The sequence below is a fragment of the Aplidium turbinatum genome, chromosome 1, assembly GCF_918807975.1.
Source record: "Aplidium turbinatum chromosome 1, kaAplTurb1.1, whole genome shotgun sequence".
NCBI lineage: Eukaryota > Metazoa > Chordata > Ascidiacea > Aplousobranchia > Polyclinidae > Aplidium > Aplidium turbinatum.
The window spans coordinates 54,721,149-54,747,880 of record NC_137472.1 but is presented as its reverse complement, the minus strand read 5'-3'; the positions used below and the strand labels follow the sequence as shown (position 1 = coordinate 54,747,880).

At 38.5% G+C, this 26,732-nt stretch overlaps 1 protein-coding gene and 1 long non-coding RNA gene across 2 annotated transcripts; one reads left to right on the top strand and one right to left on the bottom strand.

Moving 5' to 3' along the window:
* Positions 1-7,878: 7,878 nt before the first annotated feature.
* Positions 7,879-9,429, top strand: LOC145766676 (uncharacterized). Its single transcript, XR_014288722.1, has 3 exons — positions 7,879-7,995; positions 8,642-8,763; positions 9,208-9,429. It is a non-coding gene; the product is annotated as an uncharacterized LOC145766676 (long non-coding RNA).
* Positions 9,430-11,108: 1,679 nt separating this feature from the next.
* On the bottom strand, positions 11,109-16,643 carry LOC145768416 (uncharacterized). Its single transcript, XM_082579906.1, has 5 exons — positions 16,523-16,643; positions 14,898-15,049; positions 14,521-14,556; positions 13,440-13,607; positions 11,109-11,620 (listed from the first exon to the last, which is right to left on the bottom strand). The coding sequence occupies exons 1-5, from the start codon at positions 16,584-16,586 to the stop codon at positions 11,483-11,485; spliced, it is 558 nt and encodes a 185-aa protein (XP_082436032.1). The 5' UTR covers positions 16,587-16,643; the 3' UTR covers positions 11,109-11,482.
* Between the last annotated feature and the right edge of the window lie 10,089 nt (positions 16,644-26,732).

Here is a 26,732-nt window from a genome sequence, read left to right as displayed (position 1 = left end):
TTTAGTGGGTGCCGCAACTTTTTGGGTCACGTGATCACCCCCAAATCGGGGATTTCCCTAGAAATCACGTTTTAGCTCTTTTACGGCATTTTTGTGCAATTGCATATTTTAACTTAAAAAGCACACACAAATAAGTGAGACAAAACAAACACAAAATAATTTGATTGATGACGTCATCAATTTGTTTTTTTGTTTGTTTGTTTGTTTATCTTTATCCTGCATTGCGGGAAAGCGGACTTGAGCGCTATGCATCGGTGTACGCCTTCCGACATACACCTGACCCACGCTGCAGCCGACTGCAATGTCTGTTTCCGGTTGTCTACTTTACTTATGACTTAAATTTGGTACTACCCATTACTCGAAATCGATCACTAGGTAGAAGTAATTATCGTAAAGTTTCTTGCCCAGAGAAACAACAGCAAGTGCGAGTGGCTGGAGTCGAACATGCAGGCTCTCGACTGCGAGCCCAACGCGCTAACCACTCGGCCACGGCTGCCGACCCTAACCCTAAACCCTAAACCCTAAACCTAACCTAACCTTAACCCTAACCCTAACCTATTTTGGTCGTTTGCTGTTGGTTTTAGTCGGAGTACCGGTTACTAAAACCATTTCACAATTCCCAAAAGTAGTTTCGTCATAATTGCATATTTTATGACGTCATCATTACATTATTAAGACTAGACAACTTGAAATTCAGAAACCAATGGTAAGTTTATTCCGAAACAAGCGATCAAATACTATCATTATAAGTTTTGCAAATGTTCAAAATTTTGCAATTGCAAGCAATAACAACAATACCAGTACAGTAGGCTATGACGCAATAACGGCGTCATCAAAGATATAACCAGAAGAGCAACTACTAGGGGTGAATTTCCCTTTTAGCCATGCCACTTTAAAATTTAAAATAATATGTAATTATGATCTACAAATCAAATGAATACACGACACCAGATTATGCAATGTCTGAGTCTAAACACTGTCAATTCAAGATGAAAAAAACTAGCGGTTTTCGATGTTAATAAATTCCTACCATACGTAATTTGATGTTAATCGTACGACAAGCTTGATATATCGCTCCGTGTGTATGCTGCATCAGAGCAGTTGACGTTGGTGGCAGCCTTTGAATAGTGCAACCATTGGTAAACATCATACAACGGCATTCGTCTACATCCGTGATAGTAGGACCATTGCCATAAAGAGTTATGAGATACTTTTGTATGTCATTCATAGAACTAGGAGAGCTTGAGAAATTCAGAAAGTTAAATAAATCACACATTTCGGTAAGATTAAGCATCCAACAATCCCAAGCCTTTTTTTCCAAAGACGAAACAGGAGCCTATCACAGCCTGTGATAGCATGAAACAAAGGCAAAGAAACGCAAATCATCGGAGATTGAGGTAAAGATAAAATATATCATGGATTGGAATGAAGCGAGTTTTTTCTCCAACTCCAAATTCAACCCATAGTTTATAGATTTCTAATTTGTCAAAACACGAAATTGCAATAATTACCACATCAGTAGGCTATCTACTGTTTTGACTATGGCATCGGATTTTCCATGTTTCACATGGAGAAACATACGGGTGTCAGCCTCTTCGTGATCACACGGGGAAGTCTCAGACATGTCCAATGTTTGATTGCTAAGAGCTGTATCAAACGATGTAACAACAATCGTAGACAAGTTTGGGTCGACTGAAGTTATCACAGCTTGTTGAACCAGTTGATATAACGCAGTTTTGTTGCTGTCATTTCTCAAGAACTCAGACCAGTTGAGAGGAAGGCGAGTATTACAATATTACTTGTGACACTTGTGACAGCCACGTAACATCTACATCCTCACCTGTTTCTTGCAGAAGATTTGATGTTATTTTTCAGATATACATCGAAGACAATGTCAACACGATTGTACTTTGCCAGTAACGTAAGGGATAACGATTTAAAAAATGTATTCTTCAAATGTTTTCACATTACCCCTGGGTTTTATTATTTGCGTGAGTGCTGAACCGTCTATAACATAGACGTTGCAACTTGGTGGAGTAGGCTACATTGTGGACATCCAAAGCGTTCTAAAATTGTGAGGAAAGCCGATTTTGTTGTAGATCTCAAAGAACCGTTTGCAGATAATGCTATAGGGTACAATGATACTTCGTGCTAAAAGAACAGCTTTAAAGCATCTTTGCCACAAACATAGCTTGAAACAAACACTCCATGAAGAAGGGATGATTTATATTTGACTATGAGTTGTGTGTTCTTCTTTGGTGTTCACATTTTGCCGAACAAGTCTTACACGATAGCCTACTTTGGTTATTGGTTCTCCAAACTTTTGATCTTCAAGAAAACTAGAAGATACAAACGATTCAAATTTTGTTTTCCCAAAGTTATGAAGGTTTAGAAGCTGTTGCACACCTTCATCATTGGAGGCTTGCCCTGAGCACATTGTCAAAAGTTTTCCAGACGAGTCGGTGAAAGTGTTGCCAAGCTCTTCAAACGTTTGTACCAAACAAATAAATTCTTCACCAAACCTCTCGTGATAACCTTTGCTTTCTTTGTGATGTAGGCATGTAGCCATTGGAGTTTTTTGTCACTATACAGCCAATTTCGTCATGAAATTTTGTCACCGTTTCTACAATCATTGGTTGAGAAATCATTTCAACGCTTCTTCGTTTTGAAACAAATCTATAGTAGCCTACCTCCTTTACCTTTAACTACGGCTTTGCACTGCTCATGACTCTGGTCAAGTGCTATTGCAGAAAACCTCTTATCGGATTTTGTAACCAAAAACTTCCCTTCAGCAAAATGTGTCTTCAAAGTGAAATCAGTTTGCTCTACTGCTTCAATATCACGAATGTGAACTGATGTCCAACGAGCATAAAAGTGATGATTTAATGCAAAAACCTAGGGCAAATATGCTTTTCAGATACTTGCAGTACATTTTCCAATGTTGCGTTTTTTTCCAAATTCGCAAGTGATCACCCCGATAATTGCCAACCGAACAGACGTGTGCTAGAGAAGTTTTTGTGGCCGACAAAAGAACTACATGCCGTTCTGGGATAAGGAGTGCGAAAGCCTCTACTTCGACTTCCTCCACGCCCCCCAGGGCAGCGACACCAACAGCTCAGCCCTGTTGGCAAGGCTGGACTCAAAGAGGAAGGATTGCTGGACAGAAGCTGTTGAATCAATCGACTTCACGCACTCCAGGCGCATAGCATGGAGTACATTGAACAACCTAATTGGCAGATCACGTGCCTCTCGTCAACAATGTCCCGTTTCAGCAAATCCCATCGGCTCACAACTCGTGGAGAACGGGAAATATAAATTGAGAGACCGTGAATCAGACAGATCCGTCTTACAAGAAATGACGGACCTCTGGAGGGTAACAACCCCAGACGGGGACAACATCTCGGGTGAGTTCAACCAGGAGGAATTTTCCGCCGCCCTCCAGCACATAAAGCCAGGTAAAGACCCGGGCCCTGACCACCTATGCCCGGAGATGATACTCCATGCTGCTGCTTCCCTAAAGTCCTGGTTAAAAGACTTCCCTTCCTGCTGTTTGCGCCACCTAAGAATTACCAGAATCTGGAGAAGAGCCCTTGTGGTTGCAGTTCCTAAGCCAAAGAAGCCCCCAGGGAATCCGTAGAGCTACTACGACCAGTCTGGTGCCGTAGTTCCCACACCCACCACATTGATACCACCATCAACGATGCGCTGCGTACTGTGACTGGATGCCTGAGTCCCACTCCGACTGACTACCTACTCATTCTAGCAGGCATCCAACCCGCTGAGCTACGTTGTAAAGGAGCCACGATTTCTCTCGCTCGCCGCGCTCTGGACCCCGACCATCCCCTCCATGCAACATTCAAGCGACCACCACCTTCAAAGCAGCGGCTGAAATCAAGACGCCCCTTTGTGCCTGCCGCACAACAACTACAACACAGAAGAACTTGGTTTAAGTGCGGAACACTGGACGAACTACATGTGGAACACGGAGTGGCAAAATCACACCTCCACGCTCCGTGACTTCATACTCGACGCCGATCCCCGTCCACCGGGGATGTCCCTCACAAGGCTTGCGTGGGTCAGGCTTAACCGCCTGCGAACTGACATCGGCCGCTTTGTTTCGGACATGCACAAGTGGGGCCTGGCTCCTTCACCAGAATGCGAGTGTGGTGCCACTGAACAGACCGCAGACCATGTCATCCACCACTGTCTAACCCACCGGCCTCCACACGGTGCGCATGGTCTGAGGGTCCTGGACAACGAGACTGTTGAGTGGCTGAAGATCTCCTGCACTCCAATCTAGCCTGGAAAGATCAGCTCATACGCCGATGATGAGTAGTTTTTTTGGTAGGTACATTCATGATAGGCCTATCATTAATCAACCTGTATAAAATACTGGTTATTGCCTACCTACTATACTCCTCTATAAGAAAAACATCTGAAAAAAAAAATTACAAAACAAAACTATGACGTCATTCATAATGTAATGCTGACGTCATATTTGAAGAGGGAATCATTTTAGCATTGGTAACTTATTGTAACTAAAAAAGTAACACCAACAACAAACAAGCGACCACAATAAGAAAAAAAAACAAGCAAAAAATTAATGTTATGACGTCACAATGACGTCATTAATAAAATAATTTTGCGTGATTTATATCTCGTGTATTTTGTAGTGGCAGTCAGTACAAATATATGAAAAATAACGTATCTAATTGCATAGAAAAGCCGTGAAAAGAGCTCAAAATTGATTTGGGGGGAATCCCCGATTTGGGGGTGATCACGTGACCCAAGAAGTTGCGGCACTAACTTAAATTGAAGTTAGATTCATTAACTACGAAAAAATGCAAAAAAACAACGTGTAACACGTTTAGCCTAAAGATGCTCATTTTTGCCCCTAAGGGCCTGAACTAGTATAAAATACTAGTTATGGCCTACCTATTATACTAACCTATAAGAAAAAAATGTAATAAAAAATCACAAAACAAGGTTATGACGTCATTCATGAAGCAATGCTGACGTCATATTTGAAGAGGGAATCATTTTAGCATTGGTAACTTCCCGCACAGCAAACAATGTCGGCTGATCGTTGGCCAACGGTCGCGAACGTCGCGGTCGGTTTTTCGCCGCAAAACAACCATTTGCCAACTAACATTATTTCTTTAACTGGACAAAGAATCAGTAAAAAAGGGTACAACATGTTATAATTTGGTGATATAAACCACATAAAACATTTTTTTTACCAAATATATATTGTGTAAAACTTGGTTGTGGACACAATGCTAAGACAATGGTGGGCCAACGTCGCATTTGTCGTCGTGGGCATTCAGTTGAAAACCAACCTCCAGCCACCGATTGTTTATTTTGATATTCCGAGTGAAATAATCTTACATAATGAAAAGTACCCATTACAATTCTGTGAATTGAAGCTTTTATAAATTTTTATTTCAACAAACGTCAATATCATAAATAAGTTGTTAACACAACGTTGAACCAACGAAGAACCAACGTCACGTACGTCACCGTGGGCATTCGGTTGTCAGCCAACCTTTTGAGAATAAATCTCAATGTTGGTGTTTCTGGCAAACGAATTAAGAGATATGGCAAGTATGTATTATAATTCTGTGAAATGAAGAATTTTTAAAGTTCATTTCAACAAAAATTTAATATGACTAATATAGTTGTTGACGCGACGTTGTGCCAATGGTGGACCCCACAGCGCGTTCGTCGCCGTGGGCATTCGGTTGTGAACCAACCTTTCTACAACAAATATCATTTTTCGTATTCACAACAAAATAATTCGAAGCATTGGCCAGTATATGTTACAATTTGACGAATTAAAGTGAACAAAGGTTTATTGTAACAAAAACGCTATATAAAAAATATTTTGTTGAAGCGACGTTGAGCCAATGGTGGGCCCCACAGCGCGTTCGTCGCCGTGGGCATTCGGTTGTGAATCAACCTTTCTACAACAAATATCATTTTTCGTATTCACAACAAAATAATTCGAAGTATTGGCCAGTATATGCTACAATTTGACGAAATTAAAGTGAACAAAGGTTTATTCTAACAAAAACGCTATGTAAAAAATAGTTTGTTGACGCGACGTTGAGCCAATGGTGGGCCCCACAGCGCGTTCGTCGCCGTGGGCATTCGGTTGTGAATCAACCTTTCTACAACAAATATCATTTTTCGTATTCACAACAAAATATTTCGAAGCATTGGCCAGTATATGCTACAATTTGACGAAATTAAAGTGAACAAAGGTTTATTCTAACAAAAATGCTATGTAAAAAATAGTTTGTTGAAGCGACGTTGAGCCAATGGTGGCCCCACAGCGCGTTCGTCGCCGTGGGCATTCGGTTGTGAACCAACCTTTCTACAACAAATATCATTTTTCGTATTCACAACAAAATAATTCGAAGTATTGGCCAGTATATGCTACAATTTGACGAAATTAAAGTGAACAAAGGTTTATTCTAACAAAAACGCTATATAAAAAATATTTTGTTGAAGTGACGTTGAGCCAATGGTGGGCCCCACAGCGCGTTCGTCGCCGTGGGCATTCGGTTGTGAATCAACCTTTCTACGACAAATATCATTTTTCGTATTCACAACAAAATAATTCGAAGCATTGGCCAGTATATGTTATAATTTGACGAAATTAAAGTGAACAAAGGTTTATTCTAACAAAAACGCTATATAAAAAATATTTTGTTGACGCGGCGTTGAGCCAATGGTGGGCCCCACAGCGCGTTCGTCGCCGTGGGCATTCGGTTGTGAGCAAACCTTTTGCCAAAAAATCTTAATTTTATTTTATTTATTTATTTGCAATCAGACTCAAAGTCCATAGAATTCAAAATGCTTAGCCTACGCAATTGAATCAAATAGTTTTCAATTAGAGAAAACACAAGTCTCACGAAACAAAGTGTTACAATCACTCATACAAATAGCCTATATTAAAATGTTGCATGACCAAATGCTGCATAAATTTGATTAAAGAAATTCATCTTTTGATAAACGTTTTTACAGCTTTTCAATAGTTTATAAGTCAGTAAATCGGTTGGATATCGGAAATTTTTGAAAATGAAATATAAGCCGTCGCCAAAAATTCATATAAAAATAATATTTTGTTGAAAATACAACCAAGAAAACTCAAAATGCAAAAATTTTGTCTTGTTTGAGGATAAGGATTTTCGTTAGCCTACATCTGCCGTATTTAACGTTTGACTAGAATTAACTACATCAAAATAAAATAATTTAATTTGGACCAAAAAAATGATTTCATCATGTTTTTACAGTAACCGCAAATATCCCCCATAAAGTAGCCTACAAATGATCATATGAATGTTTGTGGTGGGCAAAACTATTTCTCAACCATTCAGACTTTCGAGTGTTCAATACAAATTACTTCCTTTAGCCACAAAACTTGTTGTTCTCATCTCGTTTGCTTCGAATTTTCGAAGTATTTCGTTTCGACCTAAAAGTTTCTATTAAAAAGCAAAGTCCAATTTTTTCACATTCATCCAATGTTTGAAGATGTTGAATCAATGTAAAATGCCTGATTTTGTTCGCCAGTGATTTAACCCAAATAGAATTGAGGTTTAATTAAATCCAAAGTTTGATTGAATTGAATTAAGTTTAACTACTAGATTCACCCGGACAACAGAGCAGAAATTGATTTTCATTGATTCAACGTTCACAGATGTTGATACAAAAGCATGCTTTGCTGGCTGGCAATAAACAGCTCTTTGTTAATTAGGTCATGCATTGGTGTTAATTAGGTCATCCTCTTCTTTTTTCATTTTTTTCCCATGCTGCCCTGCTTTCAAATTTATTCACAGTGAGTTGTAACGGCTTGAGGGCTTGTACGAATAACAAAGATAATATTGCGGTGCTTTGGTATGTCAGCAAGGTCCAACCAATGAAATTGCGAAAGATTTTAAGCCTACAAGCTCCAGCCTCGAATACTATCATTAGTCGCCTGGAAAAGCATTGGTGAGTGTATACTAGGTACTGCATATCGCTGTTTTTATTGTTGTTAGCATTTTTGATAAAGCATGAAATGGTTCAATTAGTTCAATGTAGTAGCCTACTATAATTAATTATAATGCAATACCGATACATAATTATTCATAAATTTAGATTTTAGGACACACCTGGGTGTGTACTGTGCAGTGCATTGATTTTTGTGTTAGTTTCGATAATACTAAATAGCTTATCTCCTGTTTTTTCGATGAAGTCAACTTTTTGTAGCAAGCTTGCGCGGTGCGTTTTTTGTAAGGATTCTGAAAGTAACGAAAAGGTTCCAGATGCTTGTTTAATAGATCAATGAAAAGTCAATTCAATACCATTACTTATTTTAAGTCAGTTTGTTTTAAGTGGACACTGGTAAGCAAAATGTTTCCTCCTACATTGATAAAAAAAGCTCACCCTCAATAATTTGTTTATTTTTATGTCGCCAGTTTTGTGGCTCAGACTACTGTCTTGTATCGCAATTTTGCAATTTTGGTACGATCTAATTGATTAAAAGCAATTAGTTTTAACATAAAATCTAAAAAAAACACTAAATTATTGGGTCAAGTTTTTGTTAGGTCATTAAGGTCATTTTCACATTTTAAAGTAAATTGTTTTGAATATTCAGGTCGATGAAAACTTGCTCTATTTGTGAGGAATAGGCTGATGATGATGGATGATGGTGATGACGGATGATGATGAGGCTACATCAGATTTCGATAATCCTTTTTCACTACAAGCACAAGCATGGTCAGCTTAAGCATTTACCCCTTTACCTTATGTTTCGTTTTCAACAAACTCTCAGTTTTTAATGAATAATAACTACAGACAAAGCTTCTGTAGTTAATTTAATGCAAGGTTGCATGAAAAAGGTGTTTATTACAGTGACGAAAAATCATAATTTTGTATTTGTAATAGAAGTAATTCGCAAAATCTTTGAAGAAATGATTTCAAAGTTTATTTGTAGCAGGATAATTCTCATTTTCTTTTCCAGACTGTTGTAATCAATGTAATTCTGAGTTTATCCATGGGAGATACTTTTAGAACTTTTTCAGTGTGATTAGTTCATTGCTTTATGGGAAAAAATTGCTTGTTAGAGTTAGTTACGTGGCTTCAGCAACCAACCTTTTCCACTAGACATATTGGTTTGGACCAGCTATTGGCAATTTATCCCAATGACATTATTATTTTTAGATGGAGTACGAAGAACCCATAACTTGTCCACAGCAACAAATTCAAATATCCATGCCGCTATTTCAGACTGGCTGAAATACGCAAGAGATGAGGACTGAGAAGTTTGAGAAGAGGAAGACAGGAAATTTGATTTAATTTGCCTCATGCCCTTTTCTAGACCGCTGTTATATTTAGCATGTTCTTTGTTTTTGCTGTGATGGTTAGAAATAAAAACAAACTTAACTGCCATCTGTCCTACTCTTTGCTTGTATGAGTGCCTTTTCTAGCAATGTTGTACCGAGTGGAATGCTAGTATGGTAAGTGATAAGGTTTACTGCGAATTGAGGCCTCGATCCCACGTCTTCGTGGTCATCATTTTCAGCACAGATTAACTCGAAAAAAGTGAGTTAACAACACGCCACCATGTGGTCAAAGTTAAGAAACGTTTTCGGTTTGGTGAGGTCGTAATGTCTAACCCTTGTCAGAGCAAAACGTGAGCGTTTGGTCGTAGATTAGCAAATGATGGCCAACGCTAGGCCCACGAGTAACCAAATCGTTTTCGCCAGAGGGGATGATAGTAAATTGCGTCTTCCACGTCGACCCAACGAAAGCGTTTGGTCGTAGGTTGGCCAACAGTGCACTAACGTTGGTTCTACGATTAAACAACTCTTTTTTGCCACAGTGAGGATAGTTGTAAATTGCGTCGTGGATCCCACCACGAACCAACGAAAGCGTTTGGTCGTCAGGTTGGCCAACAGTGCACCAAAGTTGGGTCTACGATTAGCCAAGCATTTTTTTTGCCACAGTGAGGATAGTTGTAAATTACGTCATGGATTCCACGTCGAACCGACGAAAGCGTTTGGTCGTAGGTGGCAAATGGTCGGGAAAGGGTTGGCCAACAGTGCATCAACGTTGGGTCTACGATTAGCCAAGCCTTTTTTCGCCACAGTGAGGATAGTTGTAAATTGCGTCGTGGATTCCACGTCGAACCGACGAAAGCGTTTGGTCGTCAGGTTGGTCGCAGGTGGCAAATGGTCGGGAAAGGGTTGGCCAACAGTGCATCAACGTTGGGTCTACGATTAGCCAAGCCTTTTTTCGCCACAGTGAGGACAGTTGTAAATTGCGTCGTGGATCCCACGTCGAACCAACGAAAGCGTTTGGTCGCAGGTTGGTCGCAGGTGGCAAATGGTCGGGAAAGGGTTGGCCAACAGTGTGCCACCGAGGGATCGACGTTTAACCAACCGATTTTTGTGACTGACGATTCGCCCAAGGTGGCCCGCTGGCCAAATTTGTTACGCGCCAACGTCGGAAACCAACGGAGGGCCCACGGGACGTTTCCGATGGTCTAACGTTGGACCAACGACACGTTGTTGTGCGGGTTATTGTAACTAAAAAAGTAAAACCAACAACAAACAAGCGACCACAATAAGAAAAAAAACAAGCAAAAAAATTAATGTTATGACGTCACAATGACGTCATTGATAAAATAATTTTGCGTGATTTTTATCTCGTGTATTTTGTAGTAGCAGTCAGTCCAAATATAAAAAGATAACGCATCTAATTGCATAGAAATACCGTAAAAAGAGCTCAAAATTGATTTGGGGGGAACCCCGATTTGGGGGTGATCACGTGACCCAAAAAGTTGCGGCACCCACTAAAATTGAAGTTAGATTCATCAACTACAAAAAAATGCAAAAAAACAACGTGTAACACGTTTAGCCTAATGATGCTCATTTTTGCCCCTAAGGACCTGCACTATAGTTCATTTCCACATCCAAAAATAAATTGATTGATCAACGTGTTCTAAAGCACAAATTTTATTTTCAGTTTCAGTACTAGGTTTAGTATTTCATTAATGGTTTATTTTAGACCTTGCGATCTATATTGGACATGGGTAAATAATTTACGTATACAAATTAGTTTAAGTTTAGTAAGCTTATAATTTGTTTAAATTGATGTGGGCCACTAGGTAAAACATTATTAGTTTCACGTTTACGCTGTTTCTTCGCATGGTGGTTCATCATATCACGGTGGTTCATCGTAACATGGTGGTTCAATAATTTGGGCTTAATCTACCTTTTTTTAAACTATAACGTCAATTTTACACAATCGTCAAAAGAATGTCATTTTCAAAAAGGAATTCTCTATCAGATGTGCTATTTTAAAATGTAACTGTTCTGTAACAATTGATTTCTTGATTAACAAATAAACGATTCCTGTTCATTGTTGCTTGAACTAGCTTCAGCTTCGTTATAGCTATTTCTGCTTTCCATCTCGCTTCTTCCTTGGAGTGCACTCAAACGTCGTCCGTTTGAGTGGTTAATCCTTGCAGTTCGTTCGGTTCTGTTGTCGGTGGAGCAGCAGTTTCACAGGAATACCAAAAATCTTTTATAGTTTTCGTGTCAAAACAGAGAAGCCAAAACAAGCAAATACCCTAAAAATACAATAGTTTAAGCTACAAACTACATCATATAATCTAATTATTTTATTTATACCGTTGCTAATAACAAAAACTGTCTTAAGTTCAACATTTAAAAAAATAGATTTTCTCCACTTTTGTGCTTTTGAAGTTGTTCTGCGTTTTTTTTTTTTATAAAAGTGTGGAATATTTAGCTCCTTTAGTCTTGGAGATATAAATTTCTTAAAAATGTAGTAGGCCTGCAACCCCTTCATGTTTCTTAAAGGCGTTGTATGTCCCAGTATAAGAATGTTTTGAGATTATTTTTTTTGCTTTTATTAGAGTTACGCCAGTTTTATGAAATTACCTAATAGGTAAAGAATATTTAACGAGACAATATTAAATTTAGAACCAGGTCAGCAGCTTGACGAAGTGTGAAACCAGTGAAGTGTCGAAAGGAGTGATGCCGGAAGACGAAACTGTTGATGGCAGTGATATTGATCCTAATTATGCATTACATCTTATTAAAACTTGTAAAAGTATGCACGAAAAACTGACAGGACTGCATTATAAAAAAATACCACATAAAGCAACGACATTCTGTCAAAAGTAAAAACTGTAGGCATGTTACAAAACAGCTTGAAACAAAAGAATGGAACGAGAGTTAATTACAACAGTCATTGATTTCATTGGAACACACATTGAACAAACGGAGTACAGATTGGCATTGAGCCAAGAGCGTAAATCAGGGCCACTCAATTGGCGGACCGTGGTCCCAATCCGGACCCTCTGGGTGTTGATGGAGGACTTCGGGGTTCTGGAAGAATAACCTCATTGCCTCGTTTCAGGGCTTCTTTATCGGCTGCATTGCCAAGTGGTAAGAGCCCTGGAGCGACGTTCGAAAGGGCGCCGGTTCGACACCGCTCAAGAGCATGCAACTGTGTCTTTGGTAAAACACTTAAAGGCATGCCTGAAGGTGGTCACGAAGATTGGCTTCCTTACCTTCCCGTCCACTTAATCTAAATCTTTAATCACCGGGCGTACGCCAGGATCCGACAAACAAGAGCCTCTTTAATCAGATTTCTACTGGAAGGAAGCAATTTTTTCTGTAATTATGTTAGTTGCTGGCCCCCCACACCCTCCAACACTTTGTCAAAAATCCAAGTCGAGTTATTAAATTTTACCTAAAAAATGGTTCAGTACTGATAGTTTAACTTTCGTGGTTGTGTGTGAAATAATTTACTCACCGGACCGCTAAAAACATTCAACTTGTCAAACTGGACATTTGTTAACATTAGTTGAGTTTGTAACATTAGTAACTTTGGCGTAGATAATAACGTATGTCGTTTCTTTATTGTAGTGTGGTCTCATAATATGGTGACTAGTGTCAATTCTCAATGCAAAAGTTGATAGGCAAAACCAACGTCGATTAGCATCAAGTTTGGTAAGCGGCTTTCAAATGCGATGTACAACAATGCATTCGACTACTGAAATTTGTGACAAAAATGCACCCTAACGTCACATTTAACGAATGGCTTATTGAATAAGCCCTAAGCAGCGGAAGTGTCTAAATTCCGCATATATTTGATCAAAGAATTTCATTTTCTTTAAACTTTTCTAGAGTTTTTCAATACCTTACAAGTCTGTTAATCGGTTGTATATACAAAAACATTTCGAGCGGGGAGGGCAATTGCATCTTTCACCCCATGATTACTCCCCTGTTTTACTTTCCGCAAGGTATGAGAATATCATACGTTGTTGTAAAGGCAATATATTTTTCTCCTACAAGTAACAACAGAGATAATTATTTAAAGTTATTAACAATAATGATTGCAAAGATTTTATAACGCCATACCTGAGTAGCAATGGCTATCGAAAAAATCCAGTTGATGACAGTGAAGGAAACAACATTGTCACAATTCATCATCAAATATCCCCAGATCCATACAAAACCAACAGATATTAGAATAGTGAGAGCTTTTTTTAACATTGAACGAACAGTGTCAATGTTCTCCAAGATATTCTGCAATGTTATATAAGGTTCTGCAATGTTCTGCAAGGATTGAATCCTTTCAAAATAATCAACACCATTGTTACGGCCAATCTCTGTACAAATCAAACGTCACATAAAACCGTTCAGGTCTACTGAATCTTAGCGTATTACGTAATGAAATATTTCTAAAAATAAGCAAAGATTACATCATCGTTAAATCTTGAATTGCACAACCGTTTGAACACCTGCTGAAAGATTACATCATCGTTAAATCTTTAATTACGAGAACAGGTGTAAGCCAGGTGTAAGCCAAACTTGAACAGGTGCTTGAATAACTTATCATTGCTTATCATTATTACGTCACAGTATCTGCCTACGTGCGTTTGAGATATTGCAATGTATTATCGTCATTCTTAAAATTGTTGCTTGAGAGTTGGTCGCATATTTAACTGTTTGCTTGGTGCTTGCCAGCTGGACAAAATTTCCGTCTTTATCTAAGTAGTTTGTATCGTAGTGACAAGTTTTTAGTGGTGTACGGTGTTGCACCCCAATTTCGACAGCCAGTTGGCTAATTTTACAGAAATACAATTTTGAATAGACGTTTTCAAAAGAGTGTTTCTTTCGGTCATTACATACAGACGAACGGATCCGGGAATCTTGTGTTACAATTTTCCCACGAAGAGATTATGGTTTACCGTTGTGACCAACCATAGACAGACAATTGTTAGCTGATTGATAGGATTGAATTGCATAATTCAAAACGATACATAATTATTCAAAAAACAATGCAATGTATTGTTTTTGAATTATGCAAGTAAATGCTATCAAGTTGCTAGCATTTATCTGTCTACGGTATTCAAAATTTTTCTCTCTACCAAAACTATAAATAATGAACAAGATAAGAAAATTTTGTAGTTTCGAAGCAATAACTTGACATTCTTACCTTGTTTCTTGGGGCTTCATTTTTGTTCGTGGCACGCTAATCAGAAAAAACAAAATTTAAGACCATTTATAAAACAAAGTCTCTTTTATTTTTACAATTATGCACAATTACAGACTAAGACAATTCAATAACAGATTTATCCTTAAAGCCTTTATTATACGATCAGGGATCTTCTTGGTATACCAAATCTTGCAGCCTGATATAACTTATTCTAATCCACGAATCCGTGAAGCTATTAGAATTAAGCTACATAAAACAGGTTTCAAGACAAAACATATTCTGAAGAATTTAATCTATTGCTGAAAGACTTGTTTCGTCCGTCGAAACGTTTTCTACCGATCCAACTTTGCACAATTTTATTTTTGGCATTTTTTTACCGTTTGTTCCACAAATCTCCAAATCACACCGATCAAAACAACCAGCACAACAATCAAAATTACTCCAGCAGGAAGCAAGAATGAGAAGTACAGTGAATTTCCATGCAGCCAACAATAGGTGTCACTCAACATTTCCGAGAACTCGGGTTCCACTATAAAAGTTTATAGAAAATAGTTAAGCATTCTACTTATGTAGTTGAATGAGTTTCGCTTTTAGCAGCATGATCGTTGCTTACTTCACAGTGTAGATTCAAACGATCTGTTATAGCCTGATGCTGCGGGTTCTTTTTGGCAATATCAAATTACACTAGCTTTCGGAACACAGTTCCCTAGTCATGTGCTATGACATGACATGTGCTACTTATGAATTGGATCAGAATACTCGTTGTTATAAAGTTATGCCAATGACGTTTTCGATTATATCAAGGTCACAGAAGCGTTGAAAGAATGGTTTGAGCTAAGTTAGCTTAGTTTGCTTTCAGCTTAACTGAAGATGATCTAGCTGTGAGCTGATCGAAATCGAATTTTAGCTGTTTATCATTGAACTGAATCGTGTGAAAATAAATTTCTTTGTATTACAAGACATGTAACCGAGTGGTTCATATCAAGCATTGTTGTGGGTTTGACACTTGTCAGAAGATATTTTCAATTTCTTGATTTATGCCAAGTTTTGGCTTTTTTTTTGTGTTTTTTCTACAAATAAAAAAACTGGGTGGAATCAATCCAACAGCTAGCCAGCATGGCAAAATAAACTACAAAAACTTTCGGACACTACTAGTGTGACCAGGGCCGTGTTAACCGCCCCTCCTGCCCCCGGCGGGAGAACCACGGCTGTTTAGGGACCCATTTATTTTAGTGTGTTTACTGTTTTTGGTTGTTTAAAATAGAAAAGCTGCTACAGATTCTCGATAATTTAATAATATTTAATAGTCGTATTTACTGCTTCTCAAACCTTTGGCTTGGGACCCACCTCCATCTATAGTCCCTCTCATAATTAGTTTGTGCAGCGTTTTTTGGCTTATAACACTGGTCGACATGCGTTTTATTTTTGAGGTAAAAATATCACTTTTGAGATAAGTTTCTAGTGCTGATTACGAATATAAAGTCGTTTTTTCTACCACGTCAGGCTTTTTTACAATTCGTGATTTAAAGTTTTCGCATAACAGCCTGCTTTAAGAAACATCTTCTATTATTGCGTCATCGTTGTCAATGTCACAGTTAAATCACTTTGGTATGATGTCATAATAAGTTAACTGGGACATCACTCAAGAGCATTGCTTTCAATGATTGAACTAGCTTTCTTAGGCTTATTCTTGCGGTAACTATTGTCATAGTCTCAACATTCTGTCAGGGATAAGTGATAAATCTTCATCTGAAGAAGAAGAATTTGACAGCCAATTGACAGAATGTTCAGATCAGACCTATGACCATGATGATGATTAGCATCCGCAACGGTTCAGCCAAGCAGAGGTAAATGATCATGTCAAAATATTGAAGTTATCAACCAGTCTGCTCTTATTCTTGGATCCAGCTTGAAGGAAAATTGTGTTTTCAAGATTAATACCACTTTTGCTTGGCATAAACATCGTGAAAGTGGATTTATTTGCTTATTTTATTTGCCTTACCTTTGTCACAAAATTGTAGCTTGTCAGGCATGTCAGACAAAACTTGGGTAAAAACTATATTCATCACCACTATTACTACTGGAATTCCATAGCCTGCGCCTCTCAAGTAGTATTTGGACAATCTTGGTGCTTCCTTCTGATTAAAGATTGAATTACACAATAAAAAGTGAGTTAAAATCTATCTATCTCTTGATAGTTTTAAAATGCATGAAATTTATTTAATCTGAAAAACGGAAGTAAATCAAGCCTTGACTGAAAGAGACTAAATTAAAATCTTTACACAGCAAGCAATGTTTAGGCATTTAAACGATGTTTTACTATTGAATGTGGATCGCTGGAAACAAAAACAAATTGACAGTTGATTAGGATGCATGGCATCTACATTAACATAGCCTGAGATTCCAAAACTTAAAGAATTTTTAGACAAACTGACTTACTGAAATGCTCAGTTGGTAAATCAATACCACATAAACAGCTATCCATAGTAAACACCACAATAATGACAAATGTAGTGCGACCGCTCCAGCGATGCAACCAGATACGAATGTACGTATTTCAACTCCGCTAAGGAAGGTAATATATACCACAGCCATATTTGCACAAATGTGCTGCAAAACTTCAAGTCGAAAGTTCAATAGCTCAATAACATCAGTTTCAGGGTTATTCCGGGTTTCAAGGGTATCCCTAAGGGTTTCCTCAGGGGGTTCCCCAGGGGTTTCATTGGTATTCCTAGCAGTATCTTTTCTGTTAATAAAGGACAATATTATGTAGTAAAATAATATTATTTCAACAAATCATATCAGAATGTAATAGTCTACATACAGTGGTTACCCATAATAGCTCTATTGGTGGTCATGTTGCTTTGCACAGAAATGGCAAGATAGACACAAAGGTGCAATTGTTAAATAACTCATTGATTGTTAAATCGGATCATCTAACTAAGGGACTCCATCTCAGCGGCACTTTTTGGATGGATCATCACACAGTAGCCTACACAGTTTAACATAGTGCTAGAAAAGATGTAGGCTGTCAGTTTTGGTAATTAGTAATTACTCATTAGCTCTGTATCAATGCTGGTTCTTGTTTCTCGTTTTTTTTTCAAGTAAGCTACGCAAAACTATCAAGATTTAGTTTCGAACAAAGACTCTCAGTCCTGAAATAAAGCAACTGTTGAAAAAAAGAGAATTGAATTTATTCATTGATATTGTCAAATACACGTACCTCGGTAAAGAACTTTTAAAACGTTGAAGAATTACTGATATAACGATTAGAAAAATCACTGCTATAATACATCCAATTTTAGCTTCAGCAGAAACCGCGGTGTTTGCCAATATTTTGTCGATAACCTAAACATAACAAACACAAAATGATTAATTAAGTGTCTATAGTTGAGTTTGGCACTTACAATGTTGTGATATCTTGTAGTATACATCAGTAGCGCACCCAGAAAAAAATTTAGGGGGGGGGGGGGGATAATTCAGAAATGTCGGCCGAGTGATTTGCGACAATAGTGACAGTTACAATAGGCCAATACCCATCCCTTTGATTATTATTTAAAGGCACTCACAGCCCACAACCAACCGGTTGCCGATACATCAGGATTTGTTCTCTCAATCAGATTACAAGTTGTCCTAGTGAACCCCATGCTACTAGCACCTTCAGCATCCTCATTCCTACGTCTACTCTCGCAATCTTCTATAGATCTCGACTTTTTCCTCATGTATGACAAAATAGATTTAGCTTGTTGTTTGCCAACACAAATAAGTGCGAAAACAACAACCAGCACGAAAACAGTTTGAAACAAAACACTAATTTTGTAAACAGTAAATTTGATGTGGACGTTTTTCCTACTTAGCCTACAAAACATTCAAAATTGTTTCGCATTTTGAACTAAAGTCCCAGACGCCTTCTCTTTCTGCTCAAATTTCGTATAGGCTACCTACAGTTTTACATGTCCGTGTGATTCGGCATTGTCGTACGGTACATCGGTATGTCCACCAGACATTTGACCACGAGAGCATCTGAACTTTAAAACTGCCATCAAAGACCATATCATGGAGTGTTCTTTTTGTACAGATCGAAAATTCTCTGCTGACTCATTTAAAATTTTACGCAAAGGCAAATCCCAATTTGACACCAAAATTCAGGAAGCAGTGTTAATCAAACGCTACAACCCAAATTTAAACAAACAACAATTAACTTATTTGCTGGAGGCGAGTCTATTCTCTTCAACATTTACTTGATGTAGGTATCACGTTCCCTGTTGTGCAAATTTTTTTGAAGTTATTCATGTAGTTGCCTTTTCCTAATGTAATTTTACCTTGAAGAAGTTGAAGTTTATTGCATTTTTATCAATATTTTCAGGTTCCTGATGAGGGCTTAAGTTAAGCCGAAAACGTTTGACTGTTAAAACTATTTGTAAATATGTAAAACATATTATTATAATGTTCAGCCCTGTTGTATTGTTGTGTCTTATTCATATCTAACCTGTAAGCAAAAGGTATTAATGGGGAACATACAAAAACTTCATTTTTGGTGGCGGTTTGGGGGGGGCTTGAGCCTCCTTAGCCCCATGCTGGGTGCGCTACAGGTAGTATAGTCCTACTTGGAAAAACAAAAAGGGGTTCGTCCTTTTGAAGCTAAGGAAGAACTCTCTGAATGTGAAATCGCTGCAAAACTCCTGGTTTTATTTAAAAATAAAATTTACCTATTCAAATAGCCTACTGAATATTGCTAGACTGTATAAAATAATTTCTAAAGTCGCATTCATTCTAAATAAATTAGAGAAATTTAGCCATTATTTAGTATTTTTGAGATGAAAATTTCAATTTAGCATTGTTTTGGTTTGATCCAGCTATTTGTTAAAGTTGTCCCCCCCAAAAAACAGAAAACAAACAAGAATGATGCCGAATAACTTGAGTAAATAGAAAATCGTTAGCACGTTGTCTACAGAGGGGACTTAAGAGGTGGTGAGAGCTGAAGCAACGGCCTCATTCGCTCCTGCCTAAATCCATCAGTCTGTTGTTATGACCAATAGAAAATTCAAAAGTGCTCGAGGTCAATAATTAGCGTTTCACTTTAGTAATAGGAGACAGTGCTGCAACCTATAGGCCTATACAGTATATGCATTTCATCAATACAGCACATCTTCTGACCAAAGGTGGGAAAAGTTACTTTCAAAAGTAACTGAGTTACAGTTACTTGGCTAAAATAGTAACTGGGTTACCGTTACAGTTACCGATTTTAAAAAGTAACTAGTTACAGTAACTAGTTAGGCCTACTTTCAGTTACTCACAAATCTGAACATAAAATTCTGCACCAGGCCAGCTCTGTATGCAAGTCCAGTTTAACCGCAATGTTTGACATACTGTATATAGTGTTAGCCTACACAGCCATCCATGATAACATAACAGCACAAATACAAAACCAACAATGTTTTATTGAAAAAAAATAGCCTACTCAGTAGCCTATAGCCTATGTTTATTTCCTTTGAGAAATACGAGCATTTCAAAGAGCTCGTCACTTAGGCCTGCCCTTTTGGGCTTTAAAATGTCCTTGCCCAATGAAAACAACCTTTCCACTGCAGCACTTGATTGAATGGGAGTGTTGTGTTTTAAAAACAGTTTTTTTCATCGGTTCGTCTGTGAATCTGGATCCGCTTAACTTGGGCTCAGGGTCCGCTTCCAAATACTCCTGTAACAGATTCAACGCGCATTGCTTTCTCTTCTTGGTTTTTGCGGAAAGTGGTGCAAAAAAGTCCTCTGTGGCTCTACCACCATCCACTTCAGTGTCGCTGCTGCTCCCCTCTTCAGCAGAGCAGTTTGCTTCTTCAATTGCATGTTTTATTTTGGTCTTCAATTCAGCAGTGTCGCTTGTCAGCTATTGGACACAGGTAGCCTAAGTCTATATTGTGGGTGGAATGCAGTCGCAAGCTGAAAGTAGCTGTACTTGAACCAATGACCAAATCTGGTTTGTAGCCTATTGCTTCCACAACAAAGTCCACCAACGGCAAGCAAACAGCAATGCTGTTGCTGGTTTTGATGTCAGACAACCATAGACAAAGATGTCTATGCAGACAACCTTGTTAGAGTCATTGCAAGCGTTACACTAAATGCAAGAAATTTCAATTTCTGGAAGGAAACTAACTAACTGACTATAAGCATCAAGAAATTGCTTTTAATCGCTGCGTGTTTCTTGATGCTTATAGTCAGTTTGTTAGTTACCTTCAAGAAGTTGAAATTTATTGCATTTTATAAATATTTTCAGATTCCTGATGAGGGCTCAAGTTAAACCGAAAACGTTTGACTGTTAAACTATTTGTAAATATAGAAAATATATTGTTCTAAACCCTTGACAGCCTGCTATTCTATTTGAATAAGGACCTTCTGATGATCCTCCTTTTAGGGTAAAACAGGCTGTCAAGGGTTTAGACTTTAGAGAGTAATAACTATATTTGATTTAATTCGCTCTGCTTGGCTTTTTGCTTGGCATTGAGCCCTTTTTGTAGTATTAATAGTATTTATTGTTTAAAATATATTGTTACAATGCTCAACCCTGTTGTATTGTTGTGTCTTGCCTGTCTTTGGTAGGCTACATATTGATTTATCGCCAAAAACAATTAATTTAGCCAAATCACAAAAATCGTTAAAAAAGAGCCAAACGCCAACCCATAAATACGAAGCCAAACCTCTTGGATTTTGGCGATAAATTCGCCAAAATCAATTTAATTCGCCAATCAAAATAAATTCGCCATAAATTCGCCAATATGGCAACCCTACTCCACAAGACCACAAAACATAAGTAGCACCGCGCATGCGCAGTGCTGCGCCGATACAGCTGCGAGAAGAATACATTATTGCGCAACGCGCAGCAAACACACAGCGCTTCCACTTTGGTGGTAATTACCACAAATGTGGAATTTTCATCATGCTTGTGGTAAAAATGTGGTAATGAAAAATTTGTGGTAATTTAGTGGTACCGTAATATGGCAATTTTGTGTGGAAATGTTGCCAAAATGTGGAAATTATAAATTTTGAAAATTTGACATAAAATATTATCAATAAATAAGAGCATTTAAACTGTTGTCTTGCGAAATCGAACAGATATGCAAAAAACTACTTATAATAGCATGCGACTAGTATGTTCCGCTGTTTTCGGTTTGATTTTGGAATGCGTCCTGACTTTTGACTTTGAACGTAGGGTGACCATGTGATGATGATGGCGTATGAGCGATCTTTCCAGGCTAGATTGGAAGGCAGGAAATCTTCAGCCACTCAGCAGTCTCGTCGTCCAGGACCCTCAGACCATGCGCACCATGTGGAGGCCGGTGGGTTAGGCAGTGGTGGATGACATGGTCTGCGGTCTGTTCAGTGGCACCACACTCGCATTCTGATGAAGGAGCCAGGCCCCACTTGTGCATGTCCGAACGAAAGCGGCCGACGCCAGTTCGCAGGCGGTTAAGCCTGACCCACGCAAGCCTTGCGAGGGACATCCCTGGTGGACGGGGATCGGCGTCGGGTATGAAGTCACGGAGCGTGGAGGTGTGATTTTGCCACTCCGTGTTCCACATATGGTTCGTCCAGTGTGTCGCACTTAAACCAAGTTCTTCTGCGTTCTTAAGTAGTTGTTGTGCGGCAGGCACAAAGGGGCGTCTTGATTTCAGCCGCTGCTTTATAGGTGGTGGTCTCTTGAATGTTGCTTGGAGGAGATGGTCGGGGTCCAAAGCGCGGCGAGCGAGAGAAATCGTGGCTCCTTTACGGCGTAGCTCAGCGGGTTGGATGCCTGCTAGGATGGGTAGGCAGTCCGTTGGAGTGGGACGCAGGCATCCGGTCACAGTACGCAGTGCGTCGTTGATGGCGGTATCAATCTGGTGGGTGTGAGAACTACGACACCAGACCGGCGCGCAGTACTCAGCGGTGGAATGAACAAGGGCTAGGGTAGCTGTACGAAGAGTTTTAGCACCAGCTCCCCAGCCGGAACCCGCCAATCGCCTCAAAAGTGCGACGCGTGTAGATAGTTTTTTGCGCAGTGACTTCAAGTGCCGGCGGTACGTGAGTGACCTGTCCAGGGTTATGCCGAGGTATGTAGGTTCGGCACAGTAGGGCAGGCGTTCCCCATCAATGTTGATGTTTATCTCACGCTGTGCCTCCCGATTGTTAAGGTGGAAGGCCGCCGACACTGTCTTTGACTTGCTGAGCTTACCATGCATGGACTTACCATGCTTGCATGGACTTACCATGTGATCATATTCATAGTCAAGATTTCTTTCAGATTCTAGCTGCGGTGTCAAGTAGGCTACAGTATTTTGCTTACTTATTTCAGACGTTTTAATAACTGTTAATAACCGGTACCGGTACTGTTAATAAACTGAGTAGTTGTTTTAGACCTTATTTTACACTATGTAGTGTAAATATAGCCAAATAATAGCGTTGCCAGATAAGGAATTCTGTCCTAATTTGAGAAAAGTTTAAAGCTGTTGAAAACAAAAACTCGCATTTTGGAATTTTTTTTAGTTCTGAGTAAAGATCAAAACCCTAACCTTATTCCTAAGTCTAACCCTTACCTTAACCCTTCCTAACTTTAATCCAAACTCTGGCAACACCTGATTGTAACCATGGCAACAAGTGAGTAAAAATAGCCACTTTGTTAATGTAAAAGTAAGTCGAAATACGGTTAACATCAGGAAGAAACTCACAGTAAAAAATGTGGTAATCTGAGGACAAATGTGGTAATACAAGTGGTAATCTAGTTTTGTAATAGTGGAAGCACTGCAAACACACATAGCCTAAAGCATGACACAAACACGTGTAGAGAAATGGACGGCAATTAGAAACTGATATTTCAATACAAAAGTAACTGTAACTGTTGAAAAAGTGCTAAAATAGGAACTAGTTACCGCGTTTCGTTACTTTTGGAAAATAGTAACGAAGTCACCGTTACAGTTACTCAAAAAGTATAACTAGTTACTTTTGTAACTAGTTACTGCCCACCTTTGCTTCTCACAAGTCGCTGCGATATGTCAGCAAACTATCTGTCCTGTTTCCAAGCAAAGCGTAATGTATCATATGGTTTTCTTAGACATTCGTTGACAAATGACAATAATCTGAAGCAGGGGCGCCGGAAGCGGGGGGGGGGGGGAGGGCAATGGTGCCCTTTTAAAGTCATGTAAGCTACTGCACATTTTACAATTTCTGCTATTCGCTTTTAGCCTAATTATAATCTTTCATTTTTGCCTCAAAATAATATTTACGGCACAAAATTAGGCCTTTTAAAACTCGTTTTTTTTTCGGCAGCCATCGTGGCCTACCGGGAGCTCCTTCTCGGCGGCCAAATCTGCGTGCTTGGAGGCCAAAATACAAATAACGATAGCACAAGTAAATAGAATTAAACTTGCAACAATGCTGAAATGATCACTTAGCGTTGTTGGAGTCTGGGCCTGGGCGACGTCCTACAATAGAATCGTTGCACCACGCAATAACTGCTTTATCGGGATTGTAATCCAGTACTGCGGGACCATCTAACGACACTCGCACGAGTGTCTCCAATGTGGCTGATTGTAAAGAAGTTCGCCGCTCCCCTAGAATTCTTTTTAGCAACGAAAAACAACGTTCGACATGTGTTGACGATGACGGCAAGGTAATAAAATAAGTATTTCAATGATGTGAAGGACATTAGCCTACTAGAAGAAGCATATTTTTTGCAAAATACGATAAAAAAATGTTTTCCCCTCGGATGTCAACCAAACTAGTTCTCCTTTTTAACAACGATTCAATGTCCGACAACATCGAATCGACATAAAAACGACAATATTGCCAGCCCATGTAAATTAGCACTTCGGATTAAGACTTTGTTAAAATAAACGTCGGGAATTACAAACAAGACTTACAGCGCTGGTGATCGCAGTTGGATATATTCCATCAATAACAAATATTCCGGCACAATGCAACAGTGGCGATTATGACGCGCTGACCTAATTTTGCGTCACTCTTTAATTTTCGACAGTTAATCCACGACCATTCTATAGCGAAATGAAATAATTGGCTAGAATAGACCGGCGGCCAAACTTGGCCGATTGAGGAGGTAGCACCGGCGGTCATTCAAGCACTACTTAGCGGCCATGGCCGCAGGCTGCTTTAAGGCTTGACAATAGGTTACATCATTATAACATAGCATGATGCCCTTCTTTGTATACCGGACACTTGTAGGCTATCATTACTCAATACATAGTGAGCTGATAGATTAGCATTATCGCTATATTTTATCTTAAAACTTGAAAAAAAATTGGCCTTTTAGTAAACAAAAGTGCCTTTTTTTCGCAATCTTGCCCCCCCAGTCAAAAATCGTTCCGGCGCCCCTGATCTGAAGTGACAATGTTAACAATATGCGCAGAGTGTATGAAGCCCACAGAAAAAAAATGCTGAAACATACAAGTTTGACTGTTAATTTGGAGAATAAGTTGTAGGATTTGCACCTGTTGCTTGTATGCTGTCAAGTTCTTTGCACTTTATGATACGAACATTGCAAAGCACAATATACTGTAGACCTACCTTTGCTTGTACAAAAATAAGATTGTGCTTTTGTGTAACTTTTCGTGTATTATTAACCCTTTGCTTTTCAACGTTTTTTTGGAAGTTAACTGCTCAAGGGGGGGCCATTTTTGGATCAAATTCAATCAGCTGTTACGAGTTATCCGCTGATGCTATTTCAACAGAAGTTGCACTGGTGTGAAAGCAAATCATTTGTCCATAAGTTTGAAAACTCATTATTTTAAAATTTTATATGTTAAACTTGATATTTCAATTTTTGCAAAGGTACCTAAAAACGACAATTTTGATTTAACTTGCCGCCTTTAATTAACCGTGCTAATCCGATTTCATGCAAACTTCTAAATAACAAAGAGCTCGATCGAACGCACGAAGTGTGTGTGCGGTGTGCCGAATCATTGCATTGATTAGAATTTACGACTTGCGAGCAAATCTTATTGTAAGCTACTCAGTACTCACTGATTCTAAAATAGATACAATCAGAGTAATATTGTTACACGAATTTGAAAAAAACAAAACTGCGTTTGTTGTCTTACATTTTTGTCCTAAACTAATGCATTCCGAAACTCATGGCTAGCTTCTAGTTTTATGGAACCAAATTTCTCATAAGTAACACCTTAGCCTGCTTGAATAGCTGTTTACATCTTCGTTTGTGTATTTTAGGTCTACAATTGAGTTTGTAGTATGAATATTTTTAGTAGAGAGAAGACAATTGAACAAGTTGTTGAAATAATCTGAAATTTCTAAGTTCAAATTAGGTGCTTTTGAAATTGTGGATTTGTGTCAAGTCGCATCACAAATATCATGCAGGCCACATCATAAGTCATTTCGCTTACGAGTGTTTATAAACATGACTCATAAATTACATCCACAAAAAATACAGCATTTACATCAACAAAGCTAAGTTCGAAGCTCACTTTTTATTGAAGATTGTGTCAATCAATTTGAAAATACATTTTTAGTCCGCCAGCGTCGAAATAATGCAACAGCGAATTGAGGAACATGCGTAAACAAAGGAAATGTGAAATAACCCACAGTCAGCAAATCTACATAAATTTAACGTTTACAAATGTTGAATCAATGTAAAAGGACTGGATTGCTGACTGGGTCCTTATTGTTTGAAGCACTAAAAATACGCGTAAAAGCGACAACGTCAGCAAGGCAGTGATTATGTTTCTGGCCAAAAAAAAAATAACGTTTGACTTCAAAGATAAAAATGATTATAACGAAGCTTCAAAGTTTGTCGTAAAACATTTTACTGAGATACAATAAACATAATCATTTTGTGCCAGATTGTGAGAAGACTTCCTAGATTCTTTCCAACCATTTGCATGATTGCAAATTATTTTCTATAACTTTACATTGCTAAAAAATGGCTTCTTTGTTGAAACAACGTGGCTACAATTCTATAAAAAATTCTTAGGCCTACTACATTGAAGTAATGAAATTTTTTTTGTGATTTTGCTGATGACGTTTTACAATATCCGAGAAGTAAAAAATAATAATGATGAATTATTTTACAAAACCGTGGTTTGCAAGTGCTTCACAAAAAATTGTTGGGGGAAAATTTACTATTAGACGTAAAACGTTTGTAAAAGAAATTTGTCGGTTTACGTATTTATAATGTTTATTGCGCTGTTATCGAATTATAAACTGCCTGTAGGCTA

Coding starts and splice junctions, on each gene's coding strand:
- LOC145768416 (XM_082579906.1), bottom strand. CDS start 16,586: ATGAATATAGTTTTTACCCAAGTTTTGTCTGACATGCCTGACAAGCTA. Junction 15,050..16,522: donor GCTACAATTTTGTGACAAAG/GTAAGGCAAATA, acceptor AAACTTTTATAG/TGGAACCCGAGTTCTCGGAA. Junction 13,608..14,520: donor ATGAAGCCCCAAGAAACAAG/GTAAGAATGTCA, acceptor ATAACATTGCAG/AATATCTTGGAGAACATTGA.